Raw genomic sequence first — 22,182 nt, forward strand, 5'->3', positions numbered from 1 at the left:
CTTTAACATTTAATCTTATAATAAAGGGATGTGATGTGTGGGTTTTGTTTATGCCATTATTTAGATTAAACTCTTTGTGTAGTGCATGCCATTCATCGTATAGTACCGCTCATGTCTGCATCAACAGTGGGATTATCCCTGTGCTGTTTCTACATGCAGTGAAAGTCCAACACATGAAATAATCACATCTCTGACAAAGTAGTTGTACCAAACCAGGAACATTTATTAGATACTGTGAGTGCAAAATGGCAGCGAATCTACAGAGCTTGGGTGAGATGGAACCCAGTGAGCTGGTGAAACACCGTCAAGGTTTACACACCACTATTTATTCTCAATTTTCACCCACATGTAACCCAGTTGTAGCCTTGACAGCTTTTCAAACCAAAATAAGAAACACTCACAGGGAAGCAGAGAGTGCACTCACACACTTCACAACAACATCAGTCCTTGGCAGGGAAGAGTAGAAGCCGTGGTGAATGCACGAGTGACAGAGGGAGCCGTACGCAGCAGAGTCAGTCCTTTATAATTCAGTAGGTCAAACAAGGTGAGAGATGGCATGAAGAGCCAGCCCCATCATCATCATCTAGCAACAGTGTAGCAGGTTGGCATCTTAAGACAACCGACAGGTTTGGTTCCTCCAGTGCTGAAGGCAAAATCTCAGCACAGTCAGAGGCTTGGAGAACATCAGATGGGCTTCGTGCCAGGCCGTCGTACAGTAGAAGCGCTCTCCAGATTAAACATCAATCAATCATCACAGTACAGAGGCATCCATTGCATAACAATACAGACACACTCACATCTGACACATTTAAACCTGGTAATTGTTTTGTTTGGACGACTTTTTAATAGCAGCTGAACACAGAATACAAATTTCACACAGTAGTTTTGCATCTCAAGTGTGTACAAGTGGATTACGGTGTCCTATAGGGGACTGTACAAAAGGTATTACGGGGTGACAGGGTCAGAAACGGGGTGTGGTATTTTATTTTTGTGAAGGGAGGGTAGTTAATATTTTTTTGGGAGCGCATGGGAGGACTTTTAAGGTTTTTTTCTGCCCCATATTTGTATCTTATTGTAGCTTTCCTTTGTGAGATTCATTATACATAAAATAGATAAAATAAAAGTATAATAAAATAAAATAAAGTAAAATAAGAGTATATCTAAAAAATAAAATAAAATAAATAAAATAAAAGTATAATATAATAAAATAAAGTAAAATAAAACAAAAGTATATTCTAAAAAATAAAATAAAAATAATCAAAAATAAAAAATCAATTATAATGATTTAATTTAATTAATAATATTATTAATTGATTTATTATTATTAAACATTATATTATTATTTATAATGATAGTTACTTAATTACATAATTTATTAATTAAATGTATTAGTTAATTATTATTATTTAAATTATTATAATTAAACTATTAAATTACACACACACACACACATACATATATATATATATATATATATATATATATATATATATATATATATATATATATATATGTATCATTTTAAGTCAAAGGAAGTGTGCATAAAAAGAAACACTAATAACTCTGGAGAAGGTTTGAAGCGTAAATAATGAATTTCAGTCCCTCATCACACATCAGTAATTTTTGTACGGTCCCTAACTATGACAAGGAGAAATGTGTCTTTGTTGAATTGAAAGCTAACTTGGAAAAAAATATGTATTGCACTGAATCTTCCTCTAATCCACAGGCTGAGTAAACACAAGCTCTGCAATCAAATCATGAACCACACTGCACATTCGACACCAAATCTGTGCCTTCCTCATGATTCCCAATCATTTGCTACAGAGTATTAAGCTTCTCCAAATCTTGTGGCGAGCTTTAATGAAGACACATTTACACGACAACCTTGTACAACTCATCACCACAGACATTTTTAGAAAGTTATTTGGTCCAGTGCACACCAGTTATTTTTACACATATTATTCCACATTACATGCACATACACACATCCTTCTGGCCCGTCTGCGAAACTAGATAACACTTTAGCCCACAGTGCTCAACATCCTGCAGCCACCAACCCCAAGTGGAAGAGTTTCTACCACTTGAGCAGTTTAAGTTGCTTTTGATGGCTGGTGACAGTAATATTTCTGACATTTTATCTGCCAAAAATTGAACTACACGACCCTGGTGTTCTCTATTTTGGTTGCTGAGCTCCCGACAACAACAAATCTAACTCTATTACTCATACAGTGGTTTGATAGCACCTGATAAGGTTATAGAAGTCCATTTAGTGTATTATTTCAATACGTGACTATATTGTACAGCAGTTAGTTATGAAGCCCTGAGGTCAGCCATTTAAATTCGTTAGGACATCCACGGTTAATGACTGAGATTATCAAATATCTTAACTCACTCTTATGACAACTGTCTCTCGCCAGATATAAACACAGACAGACTGTACAGGGATGGCACACACAGCACACCACATACATCTTACACTGTACTACTACTGCATTCACAAGACGACTGACAGTGAGGGTGATTTATTTAATGGCATGTTTTTGCAAGTTTTTATAATTTAGGGAATCATCGTGTGTCTCGCAAAGCTGGATGAAAGACAAATGTTTCCGTCGCAGCGGTTGCACGGTAGCTCGCTCCTTCCCCATCTGGCTTTGTTTACTCCCATTTGCACATCTGACATAAACAAATGAGCATAAATGAAAGATATCAGACGTCTCTGCTACTTGTAAGAGGAGAGGAGAGGAGAGGAGAGGAGAGGGAAACTGTAGTAAGACGCAGTGACATCTCTCTTCTGCTTTTCATATTGGTTATAATTTGTTTTAAGGCTTTAATTTGGTGACGGGATGTTCTGACTTTAGTGGGGCTCACCCATCTTCCTCTAAGATGCAAACTAGGTTCCTACATAGTAGTTTACCCATGTAAACAAACACATCCATCACTTGGATCTGCTGTCATTCTTTCTACTATCATGTTTTTTTCTACAGGTAAAATTACCCAACATACAAAGCAGTTTTATTTGGACCAGGTTTGTTTAAACCCCTAATAAAGGATGCAGTGTTGACTCCATTTGTGTTAAAATGAAATGAAATATTACTTGAACTATTACAGCAATGGGACAAGGGCACAGGGCTGCATAAAACACTTCCAGCTACTATAACTCTGCTGTGGAGGTGATAGATTTATTTCTCCACTTTCTATTATTCACAGCATGCAGGACAGGATTTTCATCTTTAAAATCTAATCTGTTCTAATCTTCTACAGCAACTCCATCCCAGGACATCAACAACACCAAACCACTGTAGTGAGAGGGGAAAAATGAGTGGAAAAGGCACTATAGAAATATCTGATTCATGGCGGATCAATAGAGCCAGCTGGACAGAATAATCACGTCAGAGATCAACCTGAGAATTTAAAATGAAGCCGTGGTTTTGATCTCTGTGGGGTAAAACGAGCTGAACTCAATGAACAAAAGCATCACAGGGGAGGATCCTCGGCCCCATTCGTCTGATAGATGATAAAAAGGGAGACGATGTGAAGCCGCTCAGCTCTCCGTCTGCAGCTGGGGTGATAACAGTATTACTGCATGGGCAGAAAAACTTCAAATACTACCACTTTTTTCTCCCTCTAACACTGATGTATAATTTGTCGCCAGCTAACCGTGGTCTTGCAGAGTCCCTGGTGTGTAATTTCTTTTTGTTTGTGGTCTGAGCCAAGCAATAGAAGCACTACAGACAACCTCTGCAGATGTCACACACATCCCTGGCGATCTGCATCAGTCCACCATCAGCTGCAGATTGAGTGGTAATTTACAGATGCAGCTCAGTTTGATAAACGTGTGACCACAATTTTTCACCATTCACCATTGTGTGACACAGTCGAGGTGTAATTTTGCTATTCTCAAGGTGCCTTATCTATTTCTGCTTCTGTTAGTGATGACTGCATCCCTGCCCCTTACTCAGACCACAACATGCCCTGCAGGTAGACATGCATGCATCAAGGACTTCTGAGGTTAGTCTCAGTGGAGAAATTGGCCCTTCTGCCCTTTATATGATGGAAATTTCTCCCCGTATGAGAGCAAAATGTTGTAAATTGATGGAATGAAATGGATGGGGTTTTTTTTCAGTTCACGGACTGTTGCAAACACTCCCCCCCCCCCCCAAAATTATGATTATTATTATAGGAACCTAAAATGCAGCAAATATCACTGCACTGGAAATATGTTGATGCAACATCATGTTTAGTCCATTATTAAAGTGGAAATAAGTTTTTTGCTATTATCATTACAAAGTAAGTGCTAATTGCACAGTGTAATGGCTGTAGAATAATGCAGGCTCTTCTCATTCACTGCTCTTACTTATACCTACAAAAAGTGATGCACTATAATTCGTATATAATCTATGTAATCATGATCCAGGAGGCTGTGATCATGTGACCTCTACACTGCAGGCTATCATCCCTCACTTGGTGGAAGCAAAGGAAGAAGTCAGGTAACGTAGTGTAAAGAGAGTTTAACTCCACATAGCAAGGAGGTAGGGGTGGAAGGATGGGTCAAATAAACACAGGACTTTGACTCAAGAGACTACCGGTTGTGTCCCGTGTAAACCAAAAGTCAACGTTTTTTAAGTTACATACGTACATGATGTCACATTATCACGTGATACCCATCCACGATTCTCTTCCTAAACCTAACATAACTTGTAGGGGTGCTAATTTGTAAGATATCATACTAACTGTTGTATCAGCATTTAGATTTTTTGCCTATAAGCCTCACTTTCACTATGCAAGTCTGTCTGCCACTTGGTACAATCTCCCGAGAAACTGAGGGCTCGATATACAGCACAAAGGAAGTGTGTCAATCATTGCGCAATCAAAACGGGAAGAGGTTAGCGCTTTTGTTTTCCTGGGTAGCTAACAGTAGTTGTCCCGTTACTTAAGACTATCAGTGTAAGTTCTTTGCAGTTACTATCCACAGGAGCGGAAAAAGCAAACCATGGAACGACACAAGAAACAGCAGAAGGTGTGCTAGTAGCTAGGCTCTCAGACACTACCTTAAAATGCTGTGTTTTCTGACCTGCAGTGGGCGAACAGTTCACCTCTCTGAAGTGATGTAGAAGTGCACTTCGGGGTGTGTCAGTGCACTGTGACATCACTGGTGGGTGTGTTTACAGGTGCAACAGAGCGGGCTCAAGTCCAAAATTTGTGAAATTAGTCATTTTGCGGGAGCTGTGACACTCAAAACGTGTCCACCGATTTACAGACATCTCTTTTCCAATGTAAGTGCATGGGAAAAGTCTTTTGGGACCAAGTGGCATCTGGTGACAGCCTGGAAGTCGCAATGCCACTTTTTGGCCACTAAGAAAACTGGCCTCAAAGCCCTGCACACTTCCTGGCGGTCTGAGTTAAACAAGTGAGATGGGTTCCTAAAATGGCTACAGCTGTACTTCTTTTCCATAATACAACCCAGTCACTTTCAAACTAAACCTGTGAGCTATTTATCAAACATTGTATTAAAATCACCAGTTGACAACTACATAACATGACAAGGGGTGCCTGCTATGACTAACAGTAGGGCTGCAAAATATAGTGTTTTATTGTTTATATTTTCTTTTGCTCCATAGACACATAGCAAAAAGACTGTGGTATTGCACCAAGGGATCTTTTTGAGTCAGCTGAAAGTGAGTATATCATAAGGAAACCGCACTTTAAAATGTAACTTGTAATCATTGGTGTCTTACTGGCATCTTTTGAGTTGAGTTCAATGTTCAATTTGTTCGATAAAAGAATGCTGTAAATAATTTAATTTCGTTTGTTTTTAAGATATTTTTTTCAGGATTTTGCCTTTATTAGACAGGACAGATCCAGAGTGAAAGGGGGAGACAGAGGGGGGACGACATGCAGCAAAAGACCGCGGATTGGAATTGAACTTGAACGTACAAAGCCTTTGTACGCGGGGCAACTGCTCTACTAGGTGAGCTAGTAAGTGCTTTGTGTTTTAACAGTTCACTGAAAGCAGTAGAAAACTGAGTACACTTTAATATCTGTTAATTTATCACACGTAATATCGCTACCATGATATTCAACAACGATTTCCTCATATGGTGCAGCCCCAATAAACAGTGCGAGGTGAACAGTGATTAGACACAACAAGAGCCACGATGACAACAACGATGCTTTGGATTAGTGAAAAAGTTAAAAAAACAATCACAATCTTGAGTCTTAGTGACAGAGTGGTTATGGACATACACTCAGTACAGTAATTTGTAAACAAAATATACACATACATACTTCACCTTGTTCTCTAAATCTACAGTGGAAATCTTTTCTGTTTTGGTTACTGTCATTAATTGTCTTTTTTTCATTGGCGTTTTTTTCATATAATTCATTTCATTAATCTACGTATATTTACAGAACTTATCTACTCATATTTCCCATATTTTTTCTGAGAGCAGTGTATACTATTATCGGGTTCAAAACTAAAAGGATTATCTAGTAAACATGTTGCTACCTTTACAACTCTCCTCAAAGTGCAAAGACCGTGATGGGACAAAGTGCATGAGCCCTGCCAGCGAAAATCCCTCCACAACTCTGCTCTGCCAGCGTAAACACCGTCATCTCACTGCAATACGTATTCACACATCGAACCATGCTGATCGAGCAAGCACACATAAAAACCTTTCACTTAAAGTCTTCATTACGTGATTCCAGCGTGACGATAACATGTCGACTGCATAACATGTTAAGCAAAGCAAAGTGGACTGTAGAGTCCTTGTTAAAGCTACACACAGCAGTGTGTGTAGTCATATGGTGTGGAGACTGTAAGTGCATTTTAATCAGATAAACACTTTCATTGGCTGGGCAGGAGGTGGCAGGTCTAAAGCTGTTGCTTGGCAAGAAATGTGCCGCTGCAAGAATACAACCAAATGTATCCATGCCTCCATGTCAGAGAAGGTATTAGAGGATTTTTTAAAGACATATATAACAGCAAGAACACCCACAGGTACTATTAGCTGCAAATGTTCTCATAAATATTTAGTGTAGCTGTGGTTTTTTAGATCGTCAAATCATGTCATCGCTAAGTGATGTCAGCTCTGGAGATCCTGATGAGATTTGGGCACCAATTTTATCAACATCAAGATTTGTTGCAACATTTTGGATTTCTGGGACATCTTCTCATCTTATCAGCCACCAGCAATTCAGTTCCTGTTCCTAAATCTTGCCAAGCAATATTATTCAAGCCCCCTGCCCACTCGCCAAGATTGTACTCGTTGCTTAGCAACACTGGCTTACTTAACATCCAATCAAGGAGATTTTGAACTTGTTGTGCCCTGCAAAGCACAGTTAACTACATGAGTAATAAGTCGGGACCAATGAGATAAGTTTATCCGCCTTTGGAAGTGTTGGTGCGAACGTAGGCTGCAGATCTGATGGCATTTATTGTCTTTTTAAGACCCTGAAAATCTATTTTTTACATCCGCCTCTTATTATGAGCGATGTAAACCTGCATGAGCACATTTTCTGCCAAATTGGAACCATTTAGATTATTTATTATGGGAAATGTATGTATTTGTGTCTTTGTCTGTGCTCTGCTCACTGCTCACCAATCAGGATTGAGCATTGTTTAAGTTAGGATTAAGTAGACTGTGGGGTTGTTGTTTTATGTTGTCAATCAAATCTGATCAAACCTCACCCACACAGTCCTGATGAAGGAAATCAGCTGAGTTTTTAAGTGCTAAATTCTTAATAAATAAAACCTAACAATGCTTTCCCCACCCAAAACTTTCACTAAAAATGTCCCTATTAGCCATAAATATTTATGTTTTAGAGAAATAAGGCTTGGACGGTATCTTTTCACTCAGCAGACCTGAATTGTATTTACCGGGATAAACACTGGGTGGCGCTGTATTGATATTTCAAGTCTTACGGTATAAAGGTAAGAACAACATTGTTGCTGTCAGGTGTTTCACCCCGGAGAGCAAAAGGTTCTTGACCGCTGTGGTGTGGGAAAGTGTGTAACGTGCTCTAAAAGTTCTGTATTCGGCTTAGATTAAAGAGAAAAAAACCTGACATTTATTCAACCTGTGTTTGGTGGTATGAATAAATGGTATGAATGATTACAGTCCTGCAACGTTACCCCACCACTTGCAGTCGCCATCTTTCTCAGCTCAGCTGCCAGTTCCACCAGTAGAGACTGACCTCTGGTGGTGTGTGCTGTGCACTACATCACCTTGATACAGCATCTCTGTATGAGTTTAATAGAAACAGGAGCGTCTGTATCGTACCATCGGCATTTTGAAATATCATGATATACCATAATACCTTGATAACACCCAAGCCTAAGAGAAATACAATAAATAAATAAATAAACATAAAAATAAAAATCCCAAAGCAAGTCTCCTTTTAATATTTTCTGGGCTCTTTTAGAAGTGAGAAGCTTTGAACTGATGGCACACTGCTGTGTGTGGCTTTACATCACCTGACAGTCTTCCTCTAGCGAGTACACAGTATGCAGCAACACGACACATCTGGGTCACAATAGCCGTACGTACCTCAGGCTCAGCGTCACACACACAAATGGCAGTTCCACTTGCTAAATACATACACACTCACAAAAAAAAAAAGTTTCAAAAACCCACCTGGAGCAGAAATCATTTTCACACCGAACAAGAGAACATCACGATCCAGTTTCTTTATGCATGCAGCGTGTGGACACACCATTGTCCTGTTTACTAAGCTTTTGTTACAGGGTCACAGGTGTTTTTGCAGAGTGTAAATATCGAGCTACATGTAGCCTTTTGCGCCTGACGAGCACACGTTTGGACACTCACACGGGAGATTCAGGCTCATATCGAGAACTTCGCTCTTTGACAAGAGTTAAGACTTGACATCATTTAAGGGTGAATTCATCCCGGTTTCATTGTTTCCGCCTGCATCTCTGCTTGTGAAATAGCTCCTGCTGACAAATCCTTAGTAAATCTGTATGGTTAAAAGTTGCAGTTGAGGCATGTGAACTGTCCCATGGCTCATGATTCTCTATTGTGTAGTGTGCAGTCGTGTGTTAATAACTATTTACAGTACCACAGAAAACAACTAGAGGAAGAGAGACATCGGCTTGGCACTGCTTCAGTATTATCACATCGACACAGACTGCAGAGTCTGTACAACCGTAATCAAGTGTAAGTGTGGGTGTGGGGCTTGTGTTTGTGTTTGTGTGTGTTTTTGTTGTGCGCTCCTGCTGTCCTCATCCTCCTCCTCCTCCTCACTGTGTGGGGGAGCAGTCGTCTAAATCCAGCAGCTCTCTGACCAGTCTTTCTCCAAACTGCGCTCGGCTGTAGCGTTTGACTGTGTAGGCGTCAGACATCTTGTAGAGGATGTACGCGTTGTTGATGGCGATGCTGATGCTCAACCAGAACACCTGCTGCCAGGTCTTGTTGGGTTTATGGAAGATGAAGTACCTGTGGGAGAAACATATCTATTTACTCCAGGGTTTCTACTCAAAGATCCTCTATTAAATGAATGAGTAATATTAACACTCTACTATAAATAATATGCTCTAACAGCCATGCTGGAAACAAGTTTCAAAAACAAGTGCATGGCCATAGATTGGGGAAAAGAAGTGGACGTAGCCGCTGTGATGTCACTCATTGGTGTCCTCAAGTTTGGCAGTTTGACTGTCACCACCTTGAATTTTCAACCAATCCTCCAAGCCATACTACTACACAAGTCCTTTGATACCTTCTACCTCTGAGTACGACCCACACGAGCATTTCCTAAATTAGCCTACCTACTGCTGGCTTGTATGCGACTGTTAATGGTCACAGTTTTAAATACCTGGGTAATGTTACGAAACGGTCGCAGTTGCACCCACACTACTTGTATGAAAAAACATCATGGTTCGGCTTGAGATAAGAACGATTAAGACTAAGGTAATGTAACACATCTCACATAGGATACATTAATATGCTATGGTTCATTGTTAAAAACAGCATTTCTCAGCAGCATGGTGCTAACGTCACTACTTTCTGAGTCAAATAGCTTCTCAGTAGTGAAGTTAATTCATTGTAGCATGGTAGCGTCCACAAAAGTTACAAGCTATTTTTCCGAGGAAAAGCTCTGAAGTGCAGTGGACTTTTTTTTCTACGTAGGTTTGGATAAAAGTAAGGATAATAAAATTGAGGCTAAGTAATGCGACTAACGCAGGGCCACACTGAGGCATACACTTCCACATGACACATACTAATCCCTCAGTTTATTCTGCTTGCTGCTTTCACTATTGGCTATTCTGCAGCTGATGGGCTACGTGGCACTTCTTATTTTCTCACAGTTCTTTATGCAACTTTCTTTTGGAGTCACGCCCTGCTGGACATTAAAAGAATGCAGGTTTAAGGCACTTCTGCATTGGCCTCATTTTTCAGACCCCGCGATAACCTTTTGACAAAGGCAACACAGTCTTGCCAGTCAGTTACTTTAAAAGTCATCATTAAGGCTGGAATGGGACCCCAAGCAGTAACAAGCAGGAAAAAAACCTTTTGATGCTTTAATTGTGTAATAAAACAGTATGTACGGATGTATCTGTCGCTGTAAGGGCAGAATATGTCATGCTACATAAAAAATAGGACCGGTTCAGGCAGGAAAACAGTTTAAAGATTACACGGTAATTGTATCATCTTGAATCAACTTGCAGTGTTGCACTTACTTGCTGTACTTGTCGTCGTATTTGCAGATGTAGCTGAGATGCGCCGCAAAGGCCTCGACAGCCAAGGGGCATGGGATCTCCCCACTTTTCCTCTTAATGATGATTCCTGCCACAAACACACAAACCACAGAATGAGAGTGAGAGACACACGGCCGAGATCCCACTGAAGGGACTCCAGATTCTCCAGATTATGCAGTCACCTGGCCAACAACCAGACAAGGGAGAGGAAAAAGAAGTGCCCCTTTACATGAGAGAGGCTTTCCAGCTGTGCTTTGTTACTATTTATGTTTTTAGCCGGTCTCCCTGCAGGGCTGCTTTGTTTAATGGCCTCTTTACACAGATAGACACTCGCATTGTGTTCTAATACCCATACTATGCCAGAAAAAGATTTAGTACATCCCGATATATATATAGTATGTCAAATGCAGCATGCCATAGACACCAGGATGTTCAGCCAGCATGTGTTTTTGGCTACTCTGACCCACAGTCATCTGCACAGCTGAAGAATCGTTACATCAACTGAGTGGCAGACAGATGACAGCTTGACAGCTTGACAGCTCGTTGACAGCTGACAGAAGCTACAAAAATAATCATTAAGATAAATGCTAAAAACAAAAGGACACAATTATGAAAATAACAATGACAGAGAAATGCATATGTAATTTTACTGTCATCAATAAAACACTGCTTGTCAGTATGCAGTCATAACTTGAATGTTAAAATTACATACATTGCAAAGTAACAACAGCAGAGCGTTACGGGTTGAGCACCTTCTCTGGCGAGCTCAGCCAATGGCTGCTTGTCATTGTATCTCAAAGGTAACATTAAGTGATAACATCAAGATTTCAAATCTCATTTTTCTTTTTAATTTCATGCTACAAACTGGAACAGATATATGAGTAGGAGGGTCAAATTTAAAGGTGCAATGTTATGATGAAGTAGTATGTCCCAATGCATACTCCATGCAACCGTAAGCACTTTGTAATGGCAAAGAAAGAATTTGCCTTGAGCAAAAGAAAAAGAATGCAGACTTCTCCAAGCAGAAAATGCACAGGTGCATCTAATAACATTAATAATGCTTTCCATTTAAGTCCCTTTAAGCCGTGACAGTGAGCCATGCATGCACAATACCTTTTAATAGGTACATAGCAGGTAAATGGAAACGCAGCTATTATTATTGTTAGCAGTTACACATGTAGCTAATAGCATTTCTTACATTACTGGTTAAACGCTCGCGTCACTTTCTGTACTATCATTGGTTTTTGCTTCAGATTCTTTACCATGAAAAACACCTCAGCTTCTCTGGGAATGTCAAACATCTGGCAAAATCACTTCCTGAGCAGATTTGAGGCAACAAATACACAAGAGAGCTGCAGAATTATGCCTATAGATATACCATGCAGGATATTCCTTGTAATCCTTCTAAATCATCATTTACAACCCACTAGAGGTGTGTGGTGGCGTGTTTTTCTGCAGAGGCTCTGCCCTCTGCCTGTATGTTCTTATTTTCTGCTCTCAGGATGTTTATGGCCGTGTACCCCAAAGTGCTCTCACGAGGTCGAGGCTTTATCAAAAGGTAGTAACCACGTGCCGGACCGTAAGATGCATGCATCTAAGACAGAAAGCTCTGAAAAAAAAACAACAACCCGTGACTATAGCGAGAAAACAAGAGTGAATCTGGGTTTGGCTTTTAATGTCACTTCCACAATCCTGCATAGTGTACCTTTAATTTTGTATCTACAACATCTAGTTAAAATAGCTGTGAACTAAATAAAGACTTCTGTATGTATCTGACACGGCTCAACAGGATGTTGTCAGACTTGAAACCAAGCTTTCAAGATGAAGTCTTTGTGAATGTTGATTAAAGGTATGGATTTTATTAATAGCAATATTTAATGGATAATGTAAGTAGGAGATAAAAATAAATTTAAACATCTCCATAATGGTGCTGTTATACCCTGATGTTTTAGATCACATTCCTTATTTACCATCATGCAGATCTTTTTAAGTTACCACTGAGAAAATCACGTAATATTACCTGTGTAACAACCGCTAATCTTGATATGGTTTAATCATACGTGTTATAATGAGAACAAAATGTTGTCAGCAACTTGTTTTCTTCTCCTTTTTGCACAGAGTGAAAAACAGTTGCGCACACACACACACACACACACACACACACACACACACACACACACACACACACACCCATGCACACACTCACAGAGGAAAGAGAAAATCAATATTGGATAATAACAGTTAAACTGATCCGGGGCTTCTGCTCCCACACTCTTCATTCAAAGAGCTCAAACACACCGCAGCCCTTCAACTCAGTTTAAAACCTAACAAAACTGTTTCAATGAGAGTGGATTACTCCGTAAGAGGAGGGGAATATCATGATCCTGTCGCCTCCTGGAAACGGATTATCGCGGATTAGAAGCTCTCATTGATTTTTTTTCAGACAGGAATGCTTAACGAAGTGCCAAATTCACCTGATGGTAACTTGCATACAAAATGACAGAAGAGCTAGTCTTATTTTCTCTCAAAAAACCCACAGATCAAAGGCGAGACTTTTCGAATTTTATGGCACATTTGTGGTTTATTCCAACTATAAATATGTGCATTTCTTTTGCACTGATGCATATTGCATGTAGTGTCTCCTGTCAGTGCTAAAATTCTTAAAATATTTATAATTCAATGACAGGAATCTACTTTCACAGTTTTAGTTCTGGGTACATCAGAGCAGTGTTTACCTTGCTTTGTTGGGGAATAAGCGTTAGTGAGGAACCTGAAGTGTCCCTTGTTGTACCAGCTGATCAGGGACATGCTGCCTTTCATCATAACTCGGGACTGGCCACGTTGCGCTGGCGTGGAGCCGCAAACCAGCATGCTTTGTGGTAAGCCTGTACAGTCACTCTTTCTGGTGCTCAGCAGACCGCAGCAGTAGATATCTGGAGAGGGAAAAATACAATTTTATAAATAACTCTGCAACTGAGAGAAGTTCTAACAGTATATACACAGATATATTGCACAGACACATTTACTATGGATCAAATACCAAGTGGTAGTAGGGTGGCAATGGTATCAGTGGCAAAAATCCCAGAAAATATCATGGTTTCATGGTATATCCATTATTGTTCTCACTGTGCATGCTGCCACTTGGTGACATTATCAGAGAACACAATGTCTGTTTCCATAGTTACGCGGATGACACGCAACTGTACATCTCTGCTGAACCAAATGATGCTGCAGCCATAGACTCCATTCCTACCTGTCTTTTGGCAATTAATAAATGGATGAGCAATAATTTCTTAAAGTTAAATGGAGACGAAACTGAATTGCTGCTTGTTGGCCCTAAAACAAAAAGAGAAATGTTGCTTAATAATCTGGGGAAATTAACTCCCTGGATTAAATCCAGGGTTACAAGTCTTGGTGTGATCCTTGATTCAGCTCTAAGCTTCAAGTCCCACATTAACAAGGTGACGAAAACATAATTTTTCCACCTCAGAAACAAAGCCATGGTGCGACCATTTCTTAATGAAAAAGATGCAGAGAAATATATTCATGCCTTTATTTCAAGCCAAATTAACTACTGTAATGCACTTTTTACTGGCTGCCCAAAAAACACCACTGAGAGACTTCAGCTCAGCTATTAACCAGAACCACAGGAAGGTCCTCCTCTTTGTATACAAACCGTAAATAAGCTTGGACCGAGCTACATTGGTAAGTCCCTTGTTAACTATTTTCCTCCAAGAACACTGGGATCATCGGCTGCTGGTTTACTGGAGGTTCCAAGCAACAGCTGGAAGAAGATCGGGTATACAGCCTTTGTCAATTACACCCCAAAGCTATGGAACACACTACCTGTAGATACTAGGGAAGCTAGCTCGCTAAATATTTTTTAAAATAAAGCTAAAAACTTATCTGTTCACTTTTGCCTTTAACTAGCTCTTTCTTTTTACACTTCATGCTGCTGCAACTCTTTTAAAACTAGCTTGATTTTACGATTTATAATTTTAGAACTCTAGAAATGATTTTATGAATCAGTTAATTCATGTTTTAAACTGTTTTAAATGTCCCTTTATGTTAAATTGCCTTATCTGGTTAATGTCCATTCTGTCTATTTTCATATGAAGCACTCAGTGCTTTAACTGCCCTTATTGTAAAGCACTTTGTGCTGCATTTCTTGTATGAAAGGTGCTGTATAAATAAAGTTTATCATTATTATTATTCAGAAGTTTTTGTTGATGGGAGGTCTGACATGTCTCCAGAGTCGTCTTGGCCTCCTCCTTCTGTTTACGGAGAGTTTTTCTCATCTGGCTCAATACCAGATCAATGGCCCGACCTCTAGCTTGCTCATATGCCAGATCATTCTCCATCAATTCTGCTCATGGACAAACCTCAGATTCTGCTGAATCCATGTCATGCTGTCGCACCATCTGGTAAAGTGTTGCGGGCTTTGCAGTGTTTTCAGCCGTTGCACAGTGCTGCTTTACGGCATCGTGCTCCCACCTAATCAAATAGAGTTCTTTTTGAAGGGCCTTTCTCTCACCCTTCGTCTGCTTAAGTTTGGCGAGCAGATTGTTGTTGGTGGAGGTTAGCTCCTCATGCTCTTGAGCCATCTTGGTCTGCAGCTGTCTGAGCTCCGACTGTTTGGCTTCCAATTCTTCTTGTGTGTCCTTGAGTGTTGTGCAGGTCTTCTCCAGCTGCAGTTTCAGAAATGTTATTTCTTTCTGATCTGCAGCCATCTTGCTCTTCACCTGTCTGAGTTCTGATTGCTGTTGTTCAAGTTCTTTATGAAGGGCCTCCTTTGCTCCCTTCACCTGCTCCAAATCAGCGCCCAGGTCCTTACTGATGGAAGTCTGCACCTCAAGATCTTTTTGTGTGGTCTTGAGCATTGTGCAGGTCTTCTCCAGCTGTGGTTTCAGATTCTGATCCTCAGCCATCTTGCTCCTTTCCTGTCTGAGCTCCGACAGCTGTTGTTCTAATTGTTTATGAAGGGCCTCCTTGCTCCCTTCACCTGCTCCAAGTCAGCGCGCAGGTCTTTATTGATGGAAGTCTGCACCTCAAGATTTTTTGGCGTCTGTCTGAACATTGCGCAGATCTTCCCCTTGGGCAATTTCTGCAACTTCTTATCGCTGGTTGGAGAGTCCATCTGGACTTGTCCATAGTCGGACTTGATGTTCTCCCGCTGTTCTTGGAGCTTGACCAGGAAATCGTCCAGCAGGTCCTCTTGGACGTCCGGGAGTACGCTCCCCTCTGTTGTACTTGGGGTGAGCCTGGCCCCACTGTCATTCAGTTCATGCTGCCACTGTTCCTCTAGTGAACTGAGATAAAAATTAATTTGAGGTTCCTTTTGTCTAGAATTGAATATTATGAATTCCGTCCCTCTGTGTTATTTTTTATCGTTTGTCTTGGATGTGAGATCGAGCTCGATTTTGATCGACTACTATCACGGTGAGATGCTCTGAACCAAACTCTGAGCGTCTGATCTGATCTGAACAGCTCCTACTTCAATATTTTTGACCCTCTGAATGTGATGTCATTGTGATAAGAGAGTTCACAGTAGATTCAGATATTACATATTACATATTACATATTAAGCACACAGGAGTCACATATGCAGGTTCGATGTTATACTGATGTAGTCCATTCTTTTGATTACTATACAGTCACTGCTCTGCAATTATTTTGGTTTTCATTTAACTGTTTAAGTTATCTTTAAATCAAAAATGCCAAAAACAATCACTGGTTCCAGCATCTCAAATGTATCTGTTGATTTTCTTCATATTATGTGACTGCTGTAGTTTATCGTCCTCACAGCTGAACCACTTTCACTTTTTCTGTCTTTCCACCCATTCAATTTCTTTATTTCTTACATGGATGAGCAGCGACCAAACAATCATATGGCTGAGCGCTGCTGATTTGTTCTCAGTTTGGAGAATGATGTCTATCTGTGTAGTACAGTACATGTGTGTGTGTGTATGTGTCCACAGTAAGTGCTGCAGAGGTAATTAACTCTGCTAATTAATCCAGTGTGATAAAGTTGATAGAAAAATGTCGGACAATGCCTTCAGTTTTTTATTTTTTTTTCCAGCTGAGCCCTGTGGTAGCTTTGCCCAATTAGGATGACAAAATATTGATTTTATCTCTGGACATGTTTTTCTTGACTTGACGTTCTGCAGCTCGGCCCGGCTGAGTTTAAAATTGCAGTATTTTTGATAACAGGGGTGTAAAACTTTTCACTTTAAGTCATGGTGATGATAATGTCAAAGGAACCTGATGTGTTGTGCTGAATGTTAGCTCTCTGCCGTCACTGATTTGCTCATTCTCAGCCTTTTATGTCACAATGACATTGTCCCATATTTTGCTATTATTACGAAAGAAGAAAACAGGTCAGTGAAGAGTATTCAAAAGTGACTCACCATAACCACAACAGGATTATGCTTTCATAATAAAATATGCCTTTGGTATAATGAGCATGACAATCAGAGCTCTGTGGAAACCTGCTTCAAAGACGGATTATCAGCATAAAATATCACAATTTCCTCCAGAACTATTTCCTGCAGATTGCCTCCTGATAAAATATCTCACACTGAGAATATAAGCTACTAACAGTCATACAAAAAAAACCTGTTTGGATTCAGAAGGTGTAGCTGTCAGGTGTTGCAGTAAGTGGTGTGTCTTTAAAGTGTCCACTTTACCTATTGATTTTTTGAGCCGTGACAAGGCTAAACACTCCCCGCTGAATCTTCCATGATGCATTGTGCACGTCAAAAGACAATTAACAGACTGTTGAAGCGCATGCTGGAACTGCTGGTCGATGTTGGTTGAACAGCAAAAAACCATCAATCTCAACGAGTCACTTAGTGGGAGATTTAGTTGTCAAAGTTTAGTGATGTAATTCCACTTCTTTTTAGTGCAATTTGTCTTTGTTTCAGGAGTTTGCAGCCATGAATGTGAATATTTGAAATCCTGACAGATACTATTACACAGTAATTCATATCAGGAAGAGATGTTACACCAGTCGCATATTCGTTTGACTTGTTTTTAGGAATTCTGCATTGACAAAATCTCAACATCAAGTTTTTTATCTTGTTTTGGAAACTTTTAATTCCCTAGCTGACAGATAAATACAAGAACAGTCTGTTGGCCCATGTTTTCACTGACATAAGACAGAGGCATGCTCGTGCTTTCACACATCCCCCATGTGGTTAAAGATTTTTCACTCGGGGTGTAAGTACGGACAGATGAAGAAAAGAAAATGAATCATTCTATCTGCATACTGTGGTGCTGATATTTGAAGGTGAAACGTAACAGACTGTTCCTCCCTGTGCTGTTTGGCCTGGGGATGTCATCGTCACAACATGACTAAAAGCAAATAAACAAATAAAAAATGCAAAAAGGGAGGGAGATGAGGAGAGAGACTACACCAAAGCAGAGAAGGGAGACGACGAGAGGTGACAGAGGAGGATGAAGAAAAGGTGTTTTACTTACGCAGCATGACCGAGACAGGCCGACAAATATCTGCTGCTACAGCTCGTTTGTATACCTTGTTTGCTGAATTCGGTGAAGAGGCTGAGGCTCGTGATGGACGGTCCGGTGAAGATGATGGTGTTTTTGCCCGAGATGTTCTGGCAGAGCTGCTTGGCCACAAGGCTGTGGAGCTGAGGCTTGTTCTTCAAGGTGGCCAGACTGTCTGTGCCCTCCTTCAGATGGACTGAGATCTGCAGCGTGGGCGGAAAAAAACACGTCGATAAAACAGACATAAAACTAACAAACTTTACTTCAATTTCAGTATGGTTTTATTGTCCTCTGGGACAGAAAATCCTGCAGCTGCTATTTAAGGCTTAACCCTCTGCAAGGCTGCAACTTTCACTCTTTAGCAGTGTGTGATGGAACAAACAGTAGTTTCATGATTTTGTTTTTCTTTATCTTACCAGCAGAGGCTAAAAAATTTCCCTTGAGGTGGCCCTAGGGAAGAGGCCAGGAGTGCCTTAAATCAAAATCTACCTGTATACATAAACTCATGAATGCATTTTCATAGCAATATGCCGATGTCATTTATGGGAAAAATGCCAGGTTGAAATATATCTGTGACTGGTTGCACAAAACACCTTAGGTTTTCTCCTTGAGTATGACACTTAAGACTTAATTTCTCTGTGGCTTAGGAACTTACACAGTTACACAGTTACACAGAATCCCCTAAAAAAATCCATTGTTAAGGAAAACTTATTTACTGGGTTGAAAGTGTGGTGATGAAAAGGCCTACAAATACTTGACCCTTAAGGTCAAGTTAGAGGCAAAACCTGTTTACTAAAATTGAGCAACCCTGAATGGTCTCGCTCTGGAGAGAAGTCTTGGAGCAGAGTGACCTGGCAAACATTGTGATGGGGAAACATTGTGATGGGGAAACATTGTGATGGGGAAATAGATGTCGTTGACAGAACACCTTGTGGTAAAATGTCAAGTATTAAAGCTATAGTTGGTAATGCTGGAGAGCTAGCAAGATTTGAAAGCGGCACCTCCTCTAAGCTCCACCCCCTCCTCCCCCTCCCGTCAGTGCCGACTCTCTTTTCTCAGCCTGTTTAGCGGGGCGAGCCGTTACAAGTAACACTGGAAGTGGTACTTTTGGCTGCATTTTCTCTGCCATTGGTCAGCAAACTCCTGCTAACTCTGTATTTCTGCTGAGGAGTGTGCTGAATATTTCCGGCAATGGTGACATGTGATGAGTGCACACAGGGAGGAGGGAGGGAGGGACAGAGGGGGGCTCGGGCAGGACGAGACATGAAGGCATCTGATTGGTTCTTTCCATTCGCACCGAATGGCAGGGATTGGTCAGAGTTTTTACAGGCCTGAAGCTGCCACAGAGGTCGGATTTTTTTCATCCCTTTTTCTGAACACATTATGTATTGACTACTCTCAGGATAGAAGGACCATTTCACCCAGTATAACAAAAAGTGTTTTTGAACAGGATTACCAACTATAGCTTTAAGATAAAGTTCTGGAAACGGCAGGAAATTACACCCCCACATCCCCACACCCACACACGGAAAGTTAAGTATGATGTTTATCTGAGGAGGAGAATAAAAATGTTTGGTGAACTGCTGATTGTCCATGGAGATTTGCTTGGACTCATGCTTGTGATGCCTGTTATTTTCTCACAAAGTTGGCTTATAGTTAGTGAAAGAATGGCAGAAGAAAAGAAGACAAGAAAACCATACTGGTCAGAGGAGGAAAAGATTATACTTCTGGAGGAATACAATCATAGAAAGCACAAACTACAAAGTAAATTTGATCCACAAATACCAGAAAACAGAAAAGAGAGTGAATACAAGCATATTCAAGCAGACAGTGTGAGAAAAATTAAGTATTATTTAAAGCATGTAAACATGTTCTAGTAAAAAAGTATGAACCTGCATAATAGGTCCTAATCGAGGTCCCTTTTCTTTCCCTCCTTCATTTCCTGTCATCTTTTTACTGTTAAGTCTCTCATAAAGGCAGGAAATACCCAAATATATACAGCAAAAAAGTATATTTTAGTCTGATGTTGCCACAAGAAGAAAGCTCATAAAGAGTCCAAAAATTAAAAGATTTCATCCTCTTGAGAACATCAATGTGTTCAGTAAATTTCATGGTAATCTGCCAAATAAGTTTTGATACCTAAAGTTGGGCTCTAACTTTTAAAAACATCCCAAGCTACCTATAATATCCAAACTGTGAGGGGATCACAGAGGTGTTTTAAGAGCGCCCACTGAGGGCTGTGATATGAATATTTCATGGCAATCTGGCCAGATATGTTCCTCTGGATAAAGGCGGACTGAGCTGTGCTGGTACATGGTGCCCTTGAAGATACAAGTCTCAAAAGAAATATGAAGAAAAGACTGACCTTCAAAGAGAGCCATTATTAAATATATACAAATAGAGATGCAAACCTTCAAAGAGTCCAGTGTCCTTATATTCTTGCCGCTGTTCACGAGCTGAACGGCATTAGCCTGATTAGTCTGCATCTACGTCAGGCCTTTAGCTATTACACTAAGTGGTCAGTCCATGCCTCTGTGTGTGTGTGTGTGTGTGTGTGTGTGTGTGTGTGTGTGTGTGTGTGTGTCCCCGTGTGGTGCACTGGCTAATGGAATCTCATTGATTCACTCCATTAACTCATTTTATTTCTTTGAATTTTTTTTTCTCTCTCCCTTGACACAATTCATTTAAAGAGAGAAGATCTCAGTGCAGGCACACATCCACGGACTGGTAAAGACTGAGTGACTGCCAAATGGCCACAGTCAGTGTGAATGCTAATGCTTATTTGTTAAATGGATGGGATAATGGGATATGGCTCTAAAGGATGGAGCCTGGGATGCGTCTTTCGCACAACTCGTTTTACACAGGAGATTTGGGATTACGAGAAAAATTATGAATTGATGTGATTTCATTCGATATAAAGCAACAATAAAAGAGAAAACAGCAAATTAAAATTCTGATCGTGGTTGGTCCCTGACTCCGCTATTGTAATTCTGGACTACATCCAGGCTAAAGAAGGAAACGCTTCCCCTGCAGCGTAGTCTTATGCCCAAGATCTATCTATTTATGGGATCTCTGCAGTGAAAAGCCTTTTTCTTTACAATGTGAGATTATTGTATCACTGTACTTTCCACCAGAGTTCTCCAAAAGCCTGGTAAAGTTCCTTATTCTCATACTTGAGCAAGAAAATGTGAGCATGCTTTACTAACATCCTTCTTTTATTCTGTTTCTGATGCCAGCATTAAATACTGCACTGCACTGGGTGTTATTGTTAAAAAATAAAAGATTAAAAAGGTCTCTTCCCATTGTGCCTCTAGTGCAAGCGATGAGGGACAAAATCTCCCTCAGGCACAACTCAACACAAAAACCCAAAAAGAGACTTTTGTTCTAAAAAGACTCAAGAAGATAACGACTTGGTTTGACTAACTCAGACAGCTGAAGCCTCATAACAGCTTCAGATAAACTTTTAAATATATTTTTCACAAAAGAAGGATTGTGTCCGCCCATCACTGACATTTAAAGTCAGTTTGTCTGCTGTTACCTGACAGATAATTAAAGCAAGCAAAACCTGTTCATATGGACAGTTCAGCAAGGGAGGACACGCACAAAGAGAACAAGAGAGACTGAAACTAGAGTCTGGATTTTAAATTCTTTTAAATGTGAAAAAATGTGCAAAAATTGCAAACATTTCAGTCCATGTTGGACTCTCCTCAGTGCAAAACGAGGCGTGAGTCACCTTATATGTGGGTGACTCTACAGATGCACCTAATCAATCACCTGGGGCTTGACTGAACACACATGAAGCCAATTGTGAGCAAGTCAAGTCATCACAAGCACACCAGAATAATACAGTTCCACAGCACTGACACATTCTCATACACATACTAACATATTTATAATTAACTTTAAAACTTAACACATTTAAAACACAAGGAGACTAAAACAACTAACATGTCAAAAAAAGATAA

The 22,182-nt window shown here is 40.2% G+C and overlaps 1 protein-coding gene across 1 annotated transcript in view; it reads right to left on the minus strand.

Annotated features, from left to right (window-relative positions):
- Nucleotides 1-2,680: 2,680 nt before the first annotated feature.
- Nucleotides 2,681-22,182, minus strand: part of pgbd5 (piggyBac transposable element derived 5) — a 42,585-nt gene continuing 23,083 nt past the window's right edge. The window contains exons 4-7 of the mRNA XM_049599744.1: nucleotides 18,246-18,420; nucleotides 13,447-13,644; nucleotides 10,694-10,799; nucleotides 2,681-9,452 (exon numbers count right to left, since the gene is read on the minus strand). Of these exons, the coding sequence (XP_049455701.1) occupies nucleotides 9,257-9,452; nucleotides 10,694-10,799; nucleotides 13,447-13,644; nucleotides 18,246-18,420 (675 nt within the window). The 3' untranslated portion in view covers nucleotides 2,681-9,256. The remainder of the gene's footprint in view (nucleotides 9,453-10,693; nucleotides 10,800-13,446; nucleotides 13,645-18,245; nucleotides 18,421-22,182) is intronic.

The sequence above is a fragment of the Epinephelus fuscoguttatus genome, linkage group LG16 (assembly GCF_011397635.1).
Source record: "Epinephelus fuscoguttatus linkage group LG16, E.fuscoguttatus.final_Chr_v1".
NCBI classification, from domain to species: Eukaryota; Metazoa; Chordata; class Actinopteri; order Perciformes; family Serranidae; genus Epinephelus; species Epinephelus fuscoguttatus.